The sequence below is a fragment of the Callithrix jacchus genome, chromosome 5 (assembly GCF_049354715.1).
Source record: "Callithrix jacchus isolate 240 chromosome 5, calJac240_pri, whole genome shotgun sequence".
Taxonomy (NCBI): domain Eukaryota; kingdom Metazoa; phylum Chordata; class Mammalia; order Primates; family Cebidae; genus Callithrix; species Callithrix jacchus.
In genome coordinates this window covers 131,014,140-131,032,290 of record NC_133506.1, presented here as the reverse complement: position 1 = coordinate 131,032,290, position 18,151 = coordinate 131,014,140, and the positions used below count along the sequence as shown (strand labels likewise).

Genomic DNA, 18,151 nt, shown 5'->3' with positions numbered 1-18,151 from the left:
TCTGCCTAGTCTCTTGCACACAGTAGATACTTAATAAATATTTATTGAAGGAATTCTGCCCAGAGATGATTGCCACTCTTGCCTAGGAGCGGGTGAGGTCAAAGTTTCCTATGCAGAACATTCAGTGATAGCTTTTTTTTTTTTTGGCAGGGGAACAAAGTCTCATCACCCAGGGTGGAGTGCAGTGGTGTGATCACAGCTCACTGTGACCTTGAACTTCTTGGCTCAAGGGATCCTCCCACCTCTGCCTCCTGAGTAGCTTGGACTACAGGCCTGTGCTACCATGTCCAGCTAATTTTAAAACTTTTTGTAGAGATGGAAGTTTCCTTAATGTTGCCCAGGCTGGCCTCTCAAGTGATCTCCCATCTTGGCCTTCCAAAGTGTTGGGATTATAAGCATGATCCACCACACTCAGCTTTCCCCCCTACTTTCCTTAATTTTTTTGTAGAGATGGGGTCTCTATGTTGCCTAGGCTGGTCTTCAAGTCCTGGCCTCCCAAAATGTTTTTATTGTCTTTTTTTTTGAGACTGAGTCTCATTCTGTCACCCTGGCTGAAGTACCGTGGCATGATCCCAGCTTGTCACAACCTCTGCCTCTTGGGTTCAAGCAATTCTCCTGCCTCAGCCTCCCAAGTAGCTGGGATTAGAGGTGCCTGCCATCACACCTGGCTAATTTTTGTTTTTTTTTTTTTTGAGACAGAGTTTTGCTCTTGTTTACCCAGGCTGGAGTGCAATGGCGCGATCTCAGCTCACCACAACCTCCGCCTCCTGGGTTCAGGCAATCCTCTTGCCTCAGCCTCCTGAGTAGCTGGGATTACAGGCACGTGCCACTATGCCCAGCTAGTTTTTTGTATTTTTAGTAGAGACAGGGTTTCATCATGTTGACCAGGATGGTCTCGATCTCTTGACCTTGTGATTCGCCCTCCTCGGCCTCCTAAAGTGCTGGGTTTACAGGTGTGAGCCACTGCGCCCGGCCTGTTTTTGTATTTTTAGTAGAGTTGTGGTTTTCCCATCTCGAACTCCTGACCTCAAGTGATCCACCCGCCTTGGCCTCCCAAAGTGCTGAGATTACAGGCGTGAGCCACTATGCCTGGCCTTGTTTTTCTGTTTTTTTTTTTTTGAGGCGAAGTCTTGCTTCGCCGTGTCGCCAGGTTGGAGTGCAGTGGCGTTATCTCAGCTCACTTGCAACCTCCACCTCCCAGGTTCAAGCAGTTCTCCTGCCTCAGCCTCCTGAGTAGCTGGGATTACATGTGCACATTACCATCTCCAGCTGATACCGGTTTTAAATGTTTTCAGGAAGTGGGCCCTTTACAGGATGCACTCAAAACCTGGTGGATACTAGCACCAAAAGCACCTATCTACCAGCCCCAACTTCCTCCTTTCCCATTCCATTGAGATGGAGGAGACAGGATCTGGAGAAGCACATGCAAGCACTCTCCCTTCAGAGCACGTGCTATTGATGGCAGCCAAGTGTAAGACTGGGTGGGGAGCCGGAAGGCAATGGGGTGGTCAGGACAATCACCGAGTCAGCCTTTTCAACTGGAAGAGCAGAACTCATCCAGGCGAACCTCCTATGTTTCCTTTTTTAAAATTAAATTTTATTTTGTCATAACAAAGTAACTTCCTACTTTTTCAAGGCTCAGAGGTGGTCAACAATTTGCCCAAAATCACATGGCATATAGTGGCAGGCTATTCCCGCCCAAGGCACTTTGCTTTGCCTGCAGTACCGCCTTTAGTCACAAGAGACACTCATGGCTGCTCCCGGAGGAAGCAGGACATCCCCAAGGATACTTATTCACACCAGCTGGACATGGGGGGCGGGAAGACTGGCACCAGCTCATGAAAATAAAATCTCCTGATAAGGTTTTCTTGTCAGAGCCTGGTTGAGCCTGAATCAACAAACAACATCCTGAACCTGAGCACCCCTTGCTGAGGGGGGAGGAAAGGAAGGAGGGTGGGGAGAGTACTCCAGCCCTGTTTTCCAGTTTTATTAGTTCACAGAGTTTATGACCTGCTGCAGGGAACATTTTTGTGTATAATTCAAACACATTCTGTTTTCTCATTCTCTCGGTACCCTGCTGGGACAAGAGTGGGCTGACGACAGCTAGCCCCTGGATGATGATCTCAGGGAAAGGCACCAGCAAAATGTGTTTGTGGGGAGCTTGGATCTCCATGTCACAGGCACAGGTATACAGGTAGCAGGGGTGAACTGGCAGCTGGATCAGCCAGCTACTTACCCCAGGGTCGACACCTCTAACACAGCAGGGGGAAGGGGGGTCTCCAGAGGACAGGAATGGGGAGAAGAAGAACTTCTCTTGCAGAAGCAGTTCCATTTTCACAGCAGTCTTCGGGCTGCCTGGCAAGCCCTCCTCTCCCCTGGTCAAATGTCTGGCTTCCCCCACCCAGCAATAATCCTCCCTGCCAAGGAGACAGGGTGGGGAAAGGAAGGAGGAAGTCCCTAGATAGAGTAGGTCCTGCTGAGACTGCAGGGGGGGCCCTCAGACTTCCCCGATTGTAGGATCCAAGCCAGGGGCCCCCCTCCTGTTTTCTGCACAGGCGCCAGGATGGGCACGCCACTCAAACCTTTAATCTGTCCCTATCCAGCCAGCCACCAACTCCTCAGCCTGGCCCTCTGCACTGCCTCTCACCGTTGGTGCGAGGCCCAGTGACCTTCGTGGGGGCAGCTGCACCACCAGCCTTGGCTGCCCTACAGGTGAGGGCTGAGTCACTTGGAAAGAGCAGGGCAGGAGGAGCCTGGAGGAAGGTGAGCTCTTCAGAACTGTTTGGAGGCCGGAGAAAGTCAAAGGGAAATGATGGAGGCATCTAGGCTGGACGTGAAGGTCAAGTGCGTTGAGTTGTAGGAGCAGCAACACATAGCCAGCTGTGCTGAGCCAGCCAGAACAGACCTGAGCAGGGCTCAGATGTGGCTTCCTGGGCCCTGAGTACTCTGATGCCCAAGGAAAAAAGTCGGGAGGGCCTGCTCCTGTATTCTGCTAGTTATTAGAAAAGGGTTCCTCTAGGCCGGGCGCAGTGGCTCACGCCTGTAATCCCAGCACTTTGGGAGGCCAAGGCAGGCGGATCATGAGGTCAGGAGTTCGAGACCAGCCTGACCAACATGGAGAAAACCCATCTGTACTAAAAATACAAAATTGGCCAGGCGTGGTGGCATGTGCCTATAATCCCAGCTACTCGGGAGGCTGAGGTAGGCGAATTGCTTGAACCCAGGAGGTGGAGGTTGTAGTGAGCTGAGATTGCACCACTGCACTCCAGCCTGGGTGACAGAACAAGACTCCATCTCAAAAAAAGAAAAAAAGAAAATGGTTCCTCAGGGCATCTTCAGAGGCCAGGCTCCAAGGTTCCAGCTCCTGGTAGAGCACCAGCTTGCAGAGCCTTGACAACCCGAGCTTCCTGGGCTGCTCTTCACCAGAGCCCCTGGTCAGGGAGCTGGAGGTCCCCCTCCTGGGCTGAGACTGTTCACTCAGTAACCTCAGGACTCAGACACTGGTCACATAGGTGACCCCTGGGTCTTAGACGCTGGTCACATACATGATCTCAGGGCACCGTTGCTTCCCAGAACCATCTTTGCCTTCCAAGAAAAGATCCTGCTCCAAGGCATCCGTCGCGACAGCCTGCTTGCCTTGCTGCTCCTTCTTCTGCAGGGAATAGAAGCTACTGCCCATGAAGAGGGCAGCTGAGATGAGGAAGAAGCTGGACATGTAGAAAACATAGCTGAAGTTGTTGGTGCTGTCCAGCAGGAGCCCTGGCGGATAGAGATCAAGTTAGGCCAGTGCTACCGGGCCTCCCCCCAACCAAACTGTGTGTTCCCTGACAGCGGGGATTTTATTTTTATCTCTGCTGTACTAGGAATTGTGGCTGACACCCAGTAGACACGCAACAGATACTTGTTGAATGAAAGGAGGGGAAGAAACACTAAACCCTCCTGGCCTGTGCAGGAAGAGTCCTCAGGCTGCAAGATAACTCAGGGACATGACCTGCTGACCCTTGGTGGCAGGGAACTAGTGGAATCTTTGCTCAGCCACCCTCCAGATCTCTCCTATGCCTCCTTCTGGAGAGCTCTCCCAACTCGTTTGCTTAAAGAATTCCCTTGTGGCCAGGCACAGTGGCTCATGCCTATAATCCCAGCACTTTGGGAGGCTGAGGTGGGTGGATCACGAAGTCAGGAGTTCAAGACCAGCCTGGCCAAGATGATGAAACCCCATCTCTACTAAAACTGTAAAAATTAGCCAGGTGTGATGGTAGGCGCCTGTAATCCCAGCTACTCAGGAGGCTGAGGCAGGAGAATCACTTGAACCTGGGCAACAGCAATTGCAGTGAGCTGAGATCACACCACTGCACTCCAGCCTGGGTGACAGAGTGAGACTCCATCTCAAAAAAAAAAAAAAAAGAAAAAAATTCCCTTGGATGCACCGAGCACAGTGGCTCATGCCTGTAATCGTAGCACTTTGGGAGGCCAAGGTGGGTGGATCATGAAGTCAGGAGATTGAGACCATCCTGGCTAACATGGTGAAACCCCTTCTCTACTAAAAATACAAAAAAATTAGCTGGGCATTGTGGCACACACCTGTAGTCCTAGCTACTCAGGAGGCTGATGCAGGAGAATCACTTGAACCCGGGAGGCAGAGGTTGTGGTGAGCTGAGATTGTGCCACTGCACTCCAGCCTGGGTGACAGTGAGCCTCCACATCTCAAAAAAAAAAAAAAAAAGGCAGTACAGGGAGGATGATGGAGGACTGAGGTCTGGTAGACAAAGCCATGCTTTCAGCTGCTCATACCCTGAGTGCCAGGTGGAAAACCAGCTGTAGCACACACTCTGGAGATGCTAGACTGGGCCCAGAGCTGTCTGGTCTGTTCCCCTTTTACTACACTACCTGGCTGCCCTCCTTCCCAGCTCCTCACCGGCCAGTGGCGGGGAGATGAGGAAAGCAAGACCATCCAGGACGGTGAAGAGTCCCAGGGCGCTGGGGAAGCGATCCATAGGGACGATGTCCATGAGGACCTGGAAGACGAGGGCGCCGATGCCACTCATGGACACGCTGTACACCAGGCAGTAGCCCACAAGCACCCAGAAGTTGGCTGATGCCGCGCACACCAGATTAGTGAGCCCGTTGAGCAGGACCGCCAGGCTGAACAGGTACTTGCGATGGCTGGCAAAGGCCCGCCGTCCTGCCACCAGCCCGGCTAGGGGCCGCAGGAAGATGTTGCTGAAGCCGATGATGGAGATGAGGAGGGCTGCCTGCTGCTCGTCCACTCTGTGCCGCATGGCATATGGCACCAGGAAGACATGTGGCAGTGGGAAGCCCAGGAGTGACCACATCACACCCAGGGTGTACACGCGATAGCCTGTGTTGTGCCGCAGGATGTCGAAGGCCAGGTGGCGCTGGATGGTCTGGCCACAGGCAGCCAGGCAGCCGAGCACAGGTGTCTTGGGAGGTGGCGGGGGACATTCTTTGGTCTCAGGGGCCACGCTGGTGGCCACAGGCCTCATGACGGCCCCACAGATGCAGCAGTGGAGAAAGACCCCACCAAAGACAAGGAAGGCACCCCTCCAGCCCAGATCCTCCAGGAGGTAGCGGGAGAGCAGCGGCCAGAGCGTGATGCCCAGGGAGACGCCCATAGAGGCCAGTGCGTTGGCCAGCACCCGCCGGCGGACAAAGTAGAAGCCCAGCACCGTGATGCTTGATTGGAAGCTGAAGCACATGCCCAGGCCTGCAGGGCAAGAGGGAAAACCAGCCTGGAGGCATGCAGGGGCATTCCACCTGCACCCAGGGGTGGTGTCGGCCCATTCCACACACCTGCCCTCCTCTGGGGCTAGTCCATACCCAGGTCTAAGTCCCCGAGGACTGAAGATGGAATCAGCTGGCCTCACCACCTCCCTGTAAGGACCCCTTCCCAGATCTGCCTTCCCAAGGCTGCCAGGGCATTCCTGTTCCCCTTTGTGTAGCACGAGAGTTATCTTGTAAAAACCCAAATTGGGCTGGGCCTGGTGGCTCACTCCTGTAATCACAGCACTTTGGGAGGCTGGAGCTGGTGGATCACTTGGGCTCAGGAGTTTGAGACCACCCTGGTCAACATAGTGAAACCCCCTGTCTGCTAAAAATACAAAAATTAGCTGAGCATAATGGGAGGTGCCTGTAGTTTCAGCTACTTGGGAGGCTGAGTCAGGAGAATTGCTTGAACCTGGGAAGTGGAGGTTGCAGTGAGCCAAGACATTGCCACTGCACTCCAGCCTGGGCAACAGAGAAAGATTCTGTCTCAAAACCAAACAAGCCCCCAAATCGGATTAGGTTCTCTCTTGGCTTAACACCTTCCAAACACTTCCCATCCCACTGGAAAACAGATCCAGTGTCCACGATGCTCTGGAAGGCTCTCTGCGGTCTGGCTCCAGCCCACCTCTCAGATGCCATCTCAGGCCACTCCCTGTCACTCACTATGATCAAGCCACAGTAGCTTCTTTCTCTGCCTCTGGACATGAAGCTGCCCCTACCTTGGGACATTTGTAGCTACTGTTCCTTCTGCTTGGAATCTGCTTCCTCCAGACTTTCCACGATCCTCTCAATTCAGCTCCCACCTCTCCAGAGGGACCTTCCCAGCTCCCCACCCACTCAGTGTCTGCACCTGCACACCTGAGCATGCTGGAGAGAAAGCTCTCAATCATGTGTGACCATGGCCTCAGGCTGCCTGTGCTGCCAGTACAGCTCCCTCGGCCACCCCTTGCCTACCCTGCTAGGTGAATACTGGGTCTCTTCCTCTCTGCATCCCAACACCTCCTCCCTATCCTCATGCTCAGCTGTCTACATGCCCAGTGGTTACAATGGCCTGTCCATGCCCCAGTGGCTGTCCCTCCCTTCTGCCCTGCATTCTCTCCACTCAGAGGCATCTCTCTAGCAAGTCCCTTCTCTCCTGCATCATCCTTTTTCTCTTTCCTTGATCATTTTCCTTCATTATTTCTCCCATTAAAAAAAAAACAACCCTCTCTTGACCTCATAACCACTTCCGGATATAGTCCGTTTCTCCGGTCTCCTTACAACAAAATGCTGTGGAAGGGCTGGGTGTGATGTGCTCACATCTGTAATCCCAGCATGTTGTCTTTTGTTTTTTTGAGATGGAGTCTTGTTCTGTTGCCAAGGCTGGAGTGCAGTGCTGTGATCTTGGCTCACTGCAACCTCTGCTTTCCAGGTTCAAGTGATTCTCCTGCCTCAGCCTCCCAAGTAGCTGGGACTATAGGGACTCACCACCACGCCTGGCTAACTTTTGTATTTTTAGTTGAGATGGGGTTTCTCCATGTTGGCCAGGCTAGTCTCAAACTCCTGACCTTGTGATCTGCCTGCCTTGGCCTCCCAAAGTGCTGGGATTACAGACATGAGCCACCATGCTTATGTGCCTGGCACTTTCTAGCAGGTGCCTATAAATTCTGGAGATGGAGTGATGGTCACCTGTGATGAATCCTGATGTGAAGTAGAGCTGGCTGAGGCTTCGGGAGAAGGAGCCAGCCACCATGCCCAGGCTGGCCAGCACGCCTCCCAGCATCGCAGTCACTCGGCAGCCGAAGCGTACCACCAGGATGCTGCACAAGGGCCCTGTGGGACAAGACAGCCAGCAGGTGGCAGCTGAATGAGGAGGGGGCAGGGGATGAGGAGGAGAATGGGGCAGCAGGACGGCAGTTCCAGCAGGAAATAGCCAGGTGGTTTCAAGGAACAGGCCTGGATTCTGATCCACCTGCCACGGACTGGCCATGTGGCCTGAGCAAGGCCTGATCCCTCTCTGTGCTTCAGTGTTCTCCCACACAGAGTGAGGATTCAGACTGGATGATGTTTGACCCTGATGAGGATTCCCAGAAAGGTGAACCAAGGCCCTGCATGACACCGCCCTGAGGCTGCTCATTGTTTCTTTCTTTCTTTTTTTTTTTTTTTTTTTGAGACAGTCTCCCTCTGTTGCACAGGCTGGAGTGCAGTGGCATGATCTTGGCTCACTGCAACCTCTGCATCCAGGTTTAAACAATTCTCCTGCCTCAGCCTCCTGAGTAGCTGGGACTGCAGGTGTGCACCACCATGCTGGGCGAATTTCTTTTGTATTTTTAGTAGAGACAGGGTTTCACTGTTAGCCAGGATGGTCTCCATCTCCTGACCTCTTGATCCACCCGCCTCGACCTCCCAAAGTGCTGGGATTACAGGCATGAGCCACTGCATCCAGCTGAGACTGCTCATTCTATCTAGCTGAAACAGGATTGGTTCATGACTTCACCACCACCCTGACTTCACTGGGGGTCTGCTGGTGGGAGGAGTTGGGGCAGTGTTCTAGGACATCTAGATCACAGTGTCCACCTGTTTTACCTGCCCCACCTCCCTGCCTTCAACCTCAGGAAGACTGGCCACCACCTTCCCAGACCTACAGTTTGGGGACCCCTGGGCCTCTTCACACCTCCTTGGTCCCTGTGCTGCAGAAAATCAGGCAGAGTACTTTCTCCCCTCCCACACCACCTCCAGCACCACCAAAGTCTGCACCTAGAGGTTTGGCTGCATGTGGAGAGGGGCCTGTTCCTTGCCCGGCTCCCAGATGCTCTCTCACCAATCCACACTCCAAAAAAGTAAAAAAGCTGGGGACTGCTCCTTGGCACCTCACAGGAGCCGCATTCACCCAAGCACGTGTGGAGCTTCTCTAACTCATTCTCCGAGAGTGCAACTAAAAGGACGGGGGAAGTATGTGTGCATGAGGTATCTGTGTGTGTTTGGGGTGGAGGGGGATGGGTAGTGTGAGCCAGTGTGAGTATAAAAGTGACAGAGTGGGCTGGGCGTGGTAGCTCACACCTGTAACCCCAGCACTTTGGGAGGCAGAGGTGGGGGATTATCTGAGGTCAGGTATTCGAGACCAGCCTGGCCAACATGGTGAAATCCCGTCTCTACTAAAAATACAAAATTCAGCTGGGTCTGGTGGCACATGCCTGTAGTCCCAGCTACTAGAGGGGCTGAGGCAGGAGAATCGCTTGAACCCGGGAGGTGGAACCCCCCGTGCACTCCAGCCTGGGCAACAGAGTGAAACTATGTCTCTAAAAAAAAAAAAAAAAAAAGTGACTGGCCAGGCATGGTGGTTCACACCTGTAATCCATCCCAGCACTTTGGGAGGCCAAGGTGGGCAGATCACCTGAGGTCAGGAGTTCAAGACCAGCCTAAGTAACATGGTGAAATCCTATCTCCACTAAAAATACAAAAATGAGGCTGGGCAAGGTCCCAGAACTTTGGGAGGCCAAGGCGGGCAGATCACGAGGTCAGGAGTTCGAGACCATCCTGGTCAACATGGTGAAACCCTGTCTCTACTAAAAATACAAAAATTAGCTGGGCCTGGTGGTATGTGCCTACAGTCCCAGCAACTTGGCAGGCTGAGGTAGGAGGATCACTTGAACCCAGAGGGGGAGGCTGCAGTGGGCCAAGATCATGCCACTGCACTCCAGCCTGGCGACAGAGCGAGACGCCATCTCAAAAAAAAAAAAAAAAAAAAATTAGTTGGGTGTGGTGGCACGTGCCTGTAGTCCCAACTACTTGGGAGGCTCAGGCAGGAGAATCACTTGAACCCAGGAGGTGGAGGTTGCAGTGAGCCGAGATCAGGCCACTATACTCCAGCCTGGGCAACAGAGCAAGACTCTGTCTCCCAAAAAAAAAGCTACGGAATAAGTGAGCAGCCCGTCCTCAGACATAATCAAGCAGAGGCTGGTGGCCCAGCATCTCTGCCCCAGTAGAGGGGGAGGCAGCTCTGAAGAGGACCGACCCACAGATCTTCCCCACACCAGAGACTCTGGCCTGACTTAAGGGAAGGTGACATTGGGGAAAGCCCTGAGTCATCAGGTTGGGGGTGGGGACGGGGCTGCTGGCCAGCTGTATAGCTGAGGGTGTAGTGGCTAGGTGGGTGGAGGCAGGGCGTTTCCTCTGCAGGGCAGTGAACTCACTTGGCAGCCTTGGGCAGGTCTTTTACTTTGTGCCTGCTCGCTTTCCTTACCTCTAAAAGGTGTAGGGGCAGGGGCAGTGGAAGTATCCATGATTCATCATGTTTAAAAATTTCTGGCCGGGCGCGGTGGCTCACGCCTATAATCCCAGCACTTTGGGAGGCCAAGGCGGGTGGATCACGAGGTCAAGAGATTGACACCATTCTGGTCAACAAGGTGAAACCCCGTCTCTACTAAAAATACAAAAAATTAGCTGGGCATGGTGGCACGTGCCTGTAGTCCCAGCTATTCGGGAGGCTGAGGCAGGAGACTTGCTTGAACCCAGAAGGTGGAGGTTGCGGTGAGCCGAGATCGTACCATTGCACTCTGGTCTGCGTAACAACAGCGAAACCCCGTCTCAAAAAAAAAAAAAAAAATTTCTACAATACTGTGGTCAGGTGCCATGCCTTATGCCCATAATTCTAGCACTTGGAGAGGCCCAGGCAGGTAAATCACTTGAGCTCAGGAGTTTGAGACCAGACTAAGCTACATAGTGAGACCCTGTCTCTGCGGAAAGTAAAAACATTAGTTGATTAGTTGGGTATGGTGGTGCACACCTGTAGTCCCAGCTACTTGGGAGGCTAAGGTGGGAGGATTGCTTGAGCCTGGGAGGTCAAGGCTGCAATGAGCTGTGATCACACCACTGCACTCCAACACGGGTGACAGAGAGACCCTGTCTCAAAATAAGCAAATAAATAAACAAAATGTCTGCAGTGCTCTGAATGAGCACGGGCTCCTGCACATGCATGTGTATATGAGAGCTGTCCAGCCAGGAATCCCACGACGATGGAGATGCTGAGATGCCTGCTAGGGGGTGGTGAGCCCAGAGTCGGCTGGGGAGTAGGTTCCCCACGGATGCCCAGTTCCTAGCCCCTGGCCCACGCCCTGCTCTGCCTGTGTGAGAAGACACCCTCTGGGATTCCCACTCCCTGCCCCAACCCTGCAGGCCAGAGGCCATGAGGCAGCTTCAGAGCTCACCCAGGTGGTGCTCTCTCCCAGCCTGACCTCCCTCCTGGTTTGAGGGCAGGACCTGGAATAACAAGCAGGCTGCTTGTGGCAAGTGGAGAGAGTGGCCGGGAGGTAGCTGGGGAGATGGGCAGCTGTGGCTAGCAGACACACGCCTGCAGAGAGCTGTGGGCCATCAGCTCAGGCTCCTGTCCACTGGGCCCCTCCAAGGCCAGGGTCTGTGCAGTCTCCCTGGAGAGCTCCTAGGAGCTGAGGGCAGGTCCCTGGGTCCAGGGCTACTGCAGAGAACCCTCCCTCTGCCCCGCTCCCAACACTGGGGTCAGGGTGAGGCAGTTAGGCTCCTGAAAAGCCAGCCAGGAACAGGACCCTCTGAGGCCTGTGGTGACAGAACCAGGAAAAGAGGCAGGCAGGGGCTGCCTTCCTCCATCACCCCGACTCTGCAACCTCCTCCCCACAGGGAATCCCCGGAGAAATGGGGCTTTTGCCTCTTGTTTCTGATATCTTCCTTTCATCCCCTTTCCTATCCTGAAGTCACTCCCTGCCCCAGAGAGGGTCTGCAAAATACTAACCATTCACAGCTGCCTACATTTCCCAGCTGCCAGCACCTCCAGGGAAGACAGTGGTCTTCCCTGCTATTCCATGTGGAGCTGGGCAGGATGACGGGCATTACCCTTAGATCGCAGAGGAAGCAACAGAGGTTCAGAGAGATAGCCCAGCTGGAAAGGAGAGTCTTGGTTGGCTGATCCCAGCGCTCCTCCCAGCCTGGCACTGAGCACTCCAGCCCACCTATGTCTATGTCTGGATGGATCCCAAAGAAAGGACACAAGGCTCTGCCTGTCTTTGCTTCCCAGGCACCTCCCCCGTCTCTCCACACTCTCCTGAGCTCCAGCCCAGTCCAGCTGGATTCCAGCCAGGGGCCCCACTGAAATCAGGTGAAATCTTAGGAATTCACCCAGGAGGCAAAGACTGTGGCCTCAGAGAGAGGAAACCAGGAGGCCAGGGAGGCTGTGGCTTCCTCCCCACCCCTAGACCTTTCTCATCGGCCCCTCCCCAGGCCACTCACCTGCCATGTGGACCACAGCCGTGAGGATGGAGGGGAACCAAGAGGTCTCGCTGTTGCTGGCCTGGAACTCCCATTGCAGTTCAGTGAAGAAGATGCCAATACATGTGGGGAAGCCCAGGGTGAGGCCCTGGCTCACCATGGTGGCCAGCAGCACCACCCAGGCCCAGCTGCCATCTGCATGCTCCAGGGCCTGGGACATCCTCTGCTGCTGATGCTGCCACGGCCTCACTGCCACTATGACCGCTGCCTGGGGAGGGGACAGAATGGAGCCTGATGTAGGCTGCCCGTCTCTCCTGGCCCACCTGCCACCCTCTCTGGGCAGCTGAGGCCATCCCTTATGCCCCAGTACCAGGTGTCACAGAGGGGCACCGCCCCTGGGAGGTGGCCAGAGGCCCACGCATTGGCCTTGGCATCTCCTTTCACCCACTTCCCAGAGCCAGCCTGGCAGGAGGTGGCAGGAAGGACAGGAGGTACAGGATGGGGCAGGGCAGGTGGCACCAGGCAATGGGGTGCAATTGTTTCTAATTGTCACATCACTTAGAAGTCAGCAGGGGACCTCCTGGCCCACTCAGTCACTGCTTGTAGAATGCAGCACACCTCTGGGATAAGTGTGGTCCCAGCGTCCCCAAATGCACACACGGTTACGTTTCAGACACTCATGCCCAGGCTTCCTGCATACAAACACAGACTTTTGCAATGTCTCAGAAGCAGTGAAGTTACTATTGGTGCCTTTGTGAAGGCCCGAGTGAGCAGGCCGGTGCTGGGTGCAGCCAGAGTATACACAAAAGAGTTTAACAAACACCCAACCAGCAGCTTTGGTGAAGGCTTGGGTCTCATCCACACCCTCAAGTCTTTCCCACTGGCCCCTTTGCAATCACCCTGCAACACAGGGCTCAAGGCTAAGACTCAAGTTCAGCGATCACACTGAACAATGATCAACTGCCTGCAAGGGCTTCTCTGTGTACCCCCGCCACACACACACACACCCACACACACACACAGTCACACACGGACACAGTCATACACGGACACAGTCACAGCACACACTCAGACAAGCACAGAGACATACAGACACATGCACACAGAGACACACAGATAGTCACACAGATATCCACTGACCCACACAAAGACCACACAGGCACACAAACTCATATAAAGACACACACTTACATAAACACAAAAAAAGTCCAGAGACACGAAGAGACAGGGACAGACATGTACTACACAGACACGTAGACACTTACGCAAACACAGATATACGCCGTCACACACGATGCAAGCAGATGAACTCACACACAGAGGCATACAAGCAGGTACACAAGGCACATTAGACACACAGTTACACACAAACACAGAGACCCACACACATGTACACACATACAGACATACCCAGAGTCACACACGCTAGACAAAGACACACACAAACACACAGTCACACACTATGCAAACATGCACATGTGGGAACACACACACACGTCTCACATCTTTGGCTTGGCAAGGTGCAGCTGGTCCTATCTTCGTTGAATACCAGCCAGGCCACGCTCATCACAGAAGCTGCCATCACCTGGCCTCCAAGGCCCAAGGTCCCCTCCCAAGTTTGGACCCCTTTTTCTTTTTTTTTTTTTTTTTTGAGACGGAGTTTCGCTCTTTTTACCCAGGCTTGGAGTGCAATGGCGCGATCTCGGCTCACCGCAACCTCCGCCTCCTGGGTTCAAGCAATTCTCCTGCCTCAGCCTCCTGAGTAGCTGGGATTACAGGCACGCGCCACCATGCCCAGCTAATTTTTTGCATTTTTAGTAGAGACGGGGTTTCACCAAATTGACCAGGATGGTCTCGATCTCTTGACCTCGTGATCCACCCGCCTCGGCCTCCCAAAGTGCTGGGATTACAGGCTTGAGCCACCGCGCCCGGCCTGGACCCCTTTTTCAACCCCCTCGAGTCCTGCCTCCTGTGCCCTGGCCCCCTGCACCCCCTCAGACCTCATTGCCTGGGGGCTCTAGGCTGCAGCAAGCGCTAGCTACCCGGAGCAGCCTCCACCTCAGTGAAGGCATGCATCCCAGAGCTGCTGTTCCACAGCCTCCCTCCCTTTCACCCCAGGTCCTGGGAAGATCCAGAGGAACTTGGAAATCTACCAGAAATATGAAACCCCCTCTTCCTGCCAAGCCCAGCGCCTCACTACTTCCCGCAGGCCCAGGAGTTTTAAAGCAGCACCTAAGCCGGCTCCACCCTGAACTGCCTCCTTCTTGGTCTTCAATCCTTGGCCCTCCCAGAGGAGCATGGGAGCCCTGCCAAGGTGACTGTCTCATTCATCACAGCCTGGGGTGAGAGGGTGTGTGACCCTTGTGCAGGGTGCAGCACCGTGTGTCCTCTTGCCCTCTGCATGGGACGTCTGGCTAGAGATCCTCCCAGCCTGGCCCTCCTCCTGGCCTAGCTTCAGATGGGGCTTCTCCAGCAAACTAGCCCTTGCCTCTCCCAGAATTTCTGTTATCTCAGCAAAGGGAAAGGCCACAGGCGCCACCGGATCTTGTGTGTTGCCCCAATGTCAAGTTTCCAGCCCTGCTCCCTAGCTTGCCCCTCCTCCCCAGCTCTTCCGCTCTCCCATTTGACACTTTCACCTCTTCCTCCAGGAAAGGCCACAGCCTTCCTGGCTTTCTCCTGCCTTTCCCTGTTCCCCGACACCCAGCTCTGGCATTCCCAGGCCCCGAGGCCCTGGCGGCATTCGGGAGGCCTGGAGGCTGGACCCCAGCCCCGCTCCCTCTCCCCACTGCCCAGGTCTTGGTCCATGTCCTGGTCCATGTCCTGGTCTTGCTCCACCGTGTCCTGCCCTGGCGGGAAGTCAGTGGAGAAGTCTCTTTCTCTGAGAAGAGCTTTTCTCAGCATCCATTTTTTGGGGCACTGTTTTTGGGGACTTTGCCCAGGCTCCTGTGACCTTAACTCTGAATTCCACCTTCCCTCCAGAACCTTTCAGTGGGGCTGGCTGTTCCTGAACAAGTCCTCTCTCCAGGCCCCAGGCCAATCTGAGCCCAGGAAACCCTAGGCACTTTTGCACATTAGAAGCCCTGCCACTAGGCCGAGCATGGTGGTTCACGCCTGTAATCCCAGCACCCTGGGAGGATGAGGCAGGCGGATCATGAGGTCACAAGTTCGAGACCAGCCTGGTCAACATAGTGAAACGCCGCTTCTACTAAAAATACAAAAATTAACCTGGCTTGGTGGCACATATCTGTAGGCCCAGCTACTTGGGAGGCTATGGCAGGAGAATTGCTTGAACCTGGGAGGTAGGTTGTGGTGAGCTGAGATGGTGCCACTCCAGCCTGGGCAACAGAGAGAGACTCTGTCTCAAAAAACAAAAAAAAAAAAAAAAAAAAAAAGCCCTTATACCAAGGTCTGAGGACTCCCCTCCCCACCTCCCTCTGGGATCCCCCTTGCAGACTTGGCCTTCCTGGTCTCCTCTCCCACTCCCAGCAAGTCCCAGGTCAGATACATGGTGTAGATGCCCAAATGGCTCTCCAGCCTCCCCTCCCAGCAAGCGGTTTCTCCTGCTGACCTTGGCTGCTATGGCTCCGGAATCCTTAGCCAGAGAGAAGCCGATTGGTCCTTCAAAATTCAGCCCTTAGGCTTGTCTGGTAGTGAGTTATTTCAGTTGACTGTTCACAGGCAGGTACAGATGAAACTCCTTGTTCTACTCTTCCCCTGCTTCCCACTACTGCTCCTGAGTAGTCTTAAAAGAAGATTCAGCCCTAGCAGCATCCCTGGGAGGCTACCCTGAAACCTACCCCAGGCTGGGCTACGCCCCTTTCCTGTTTTCTTTTCTTTTTTTTTTGAGATGGCATCTCGCTCTGTCTCCCAGGCTGGAGTGCAGTGGTGCAATCTCAGTTCACTGCAATCTCTGCCTCCCGGATTCAAGCAATTCTCCTGCCTCAGCCTCCGGAGTAGCTGGGATTACAGGTGCAAGTGACTGTATAAAGGCAGGTGCCACTATGCCAGGCTAATTTTGTATTTTTAGTAGAGACGGGATTTCGCCATGTCCACCAGGCTGGTCTTGAACTGCTGACTCAAGTGATCCACCTGCCTTGGCCTCTCAAAGTGTTGGGATTACAGGCGTGAGCCACTGTGCCTGGCCTGTTTTCTCACTTTAATAGTGGTCTCCACACCACACTGGAGTGGATCATCCCCTGTTTATTGTCGTCCCCACCCCTCCCACTCCCATCCACACTATGAGCAGAACCTGTTCATGAACCCCCACCCACACTCTGGCTGAGCACAAAAGAGGAGATGAATGTGACCCACCTGTGTTCCCCAGGGGGCGGGCAGGCCCAGGACCAAGGGCAATGCAGCTTCCAGGTAGGCAGGTCCATTCCAGACTCAAGCAGGGCAGAGAAGCAATGGGGTTGGGGCTCTGACTTGGCCTCTGCCCCAGCTGGGAAGTGGTCTTTTCTTTGTACTGGGAACCATGAGTCATGGTCACTGCCTGGTATGTGCTTTGGGCAAGGAGGGACACAGTGCAAGATGCTTCACTCTCACTTCTGGGACTAGGGGGTGAGGCTGGGCCCCAGGGACTGCCAAGCTCAGCTCTCAGAGACCCTTAGGCCCAATGAGACCAGCTTCATAGCCAAGTGCCATCAAGCTGGGTGTGTGAGCAGGGTGAAATTTAAATCATATTTCTGGTCCTTCTCCCATCTCACAGAAGCCCAGCCTATGTTTTCAGGGTGCCTCATCTGATGGGCCCTGGGAATCCTTTCTTTGTTCCTGGAGCTCGAAAGCCTCGTCACAGGGGAGAGCTGATGCTCTCATGCAGAGGTCTGGGGCTAGGGGCCTGGTGTCTAGAATAGAGGGGACTTCCTCTTCCTCTTCCCTGCTCTCCTCCCATGGTGAAAGAGCCCAAGGCTGGAAATGAGGCAGGCCCTGGGGACCCCTCCCTCCCCAGATCCCGTATCAAGCAGGCTCCTGAGCTGGAGCCCAGGACCCAGGCTGGCAGCAGAAGGGCTTCTGCTCAGCAGAGAGCACCAAGGGCAGGCTTGACCTTGGGACTGAGGAACCCTCAACCCTGTGGCTTGCTGGGGGAGGAGGGAGGCAGCCCCAGAGGTGGGCTGGCTGGGGCAAGTCACTCTCTCCCTTTCCCTTGACCCCCTTCATTCCCTGAGGAACCAGCAAGGGTTTGGGACACGCAACCTAGACCTCATGCCATACTCTCGCCCTGCTCATCCCCGCAGTCCGTCCCTGGACTCTGGTTTCCACTCGGGTGTTCCACCCACCCTGGGGCAGAGCTCCTCTAAGTGGGGCTGCTGGGATACCCAGCTGCGCCTGCCTTGAAATGTCGAGCCAGGAGTCCGAGCACCCTTGGGCGTGGGGGTCATCACCCAGGCCCCGGGTAGACCAGGACTGGGACAGGAAGACTTTTCTAGATCCTCACCGCCACTGAGCCTGCCCAGGCGGGAAGGGTTCAGGGGCCCCGGCAGGGGGTCTGCGACGGCGCTAGAGGGGACCGGGCGAGGAGGGGACCCCTCCGAGGCAGTGGGACCCGGGGAGCCCGCTCACCCTCTCGCATGGGCCCGGCGGAGTCGCGGCTCCGCTCCCCCAGGCGCCGCGTCCTGCGGCCCGGGCCGGTCGCGACGAGGATGTCGGGATTGGGCCGAGCGCCGTGGCCCGGGAGGGCGGGCCCAGGGCGGCGCGGGCGGGACCCACCTTCCAGCCTCCCCGGAATTCCGTCGGGTGGGGAAGGGGCCAGGCCGGGGACCGTCCAGCACCCGGGCCGGGCTCCTGCCGCAGGCGCCGCGGGACATTCGGGTGTCTGAGATTTGCACAGCCCGGATGCCCTCTTTCCGGGTTCTGGTTTCCCCGCTCAGGGTCTAGGGCCCCGGGCGTGGGGCGGAGATAACTTGCCATAAAGAGACCACACCTCCCAGGAAATGGGGTGGGGAAGGAGCAGAGGCCGAGGCTGAAAATCCCTTCTTTTTGCCCTTTCCCAGCTCAGGAACCCTTCCAATGAAAGTCTCAAGCTTTGAGGGCTGCGTCTGCGAGTGGGAATCCAGGCAGTCCGATGTAGGGGAGCAGGCCGACCCCTCAGCCCTGGGAGCCGGTTAGAGAACACCCAGCACCTCTGCATGAGGTCCTCACAACTACAGGCCCT

General features: G+C 55.0%; 1 protein-coding gene across 11 annotated transcripts; it reads right to left on the bottom strand.

The window, feature by feature from the left end:
* Positions 1-1,575: 1,575 nt before the first annotated feature.
* SLC16A5 (solute carrier family 16 member 5) lies at positions 1,576-17,845 on the bottom strand. 11 transcript variants are annotated; one of them, XM_017972823.4, is made up of 6 exons: positions 17,560-17,845; positions 16,312-16,465; positions 12,022-12,268; positions 7,453-7,596; positions 4,916-5,725; positions 1,576-3,759 (listed from the first exon to the last, which is right to left on the bottom strand). In XM_017972823.4, the coding sequence occupies exons 3-6, from the start codon at positions 12,218-12,220 to the stop codon at positions 3,527-3,529; spliced, it is 1,386 nt and encodes a 461-aa protein (XP_017828312.2). In that variant the 5' UTR covers positions 12,221-12,268; positions 16,312-16,465; positions 17,560-17,845; the 3' UTR covers positions 1,576-3,526. The 11 variants fall into 11 exon arrangements, with proteins under 11 accessions (XP_017828312.2, XP_017828311.2, XP_017828313.2 ...); XM_017972822.4 differs by having other exon boundaries at positions 16,312-16,502; positions 17,707-17,845; XM_017972824.4 differs by having other exon boundaries at positions 17,707-17,845.
* Between the last annotated feature and the right edge of the window lie 306 nt (positions 17,846-18,151).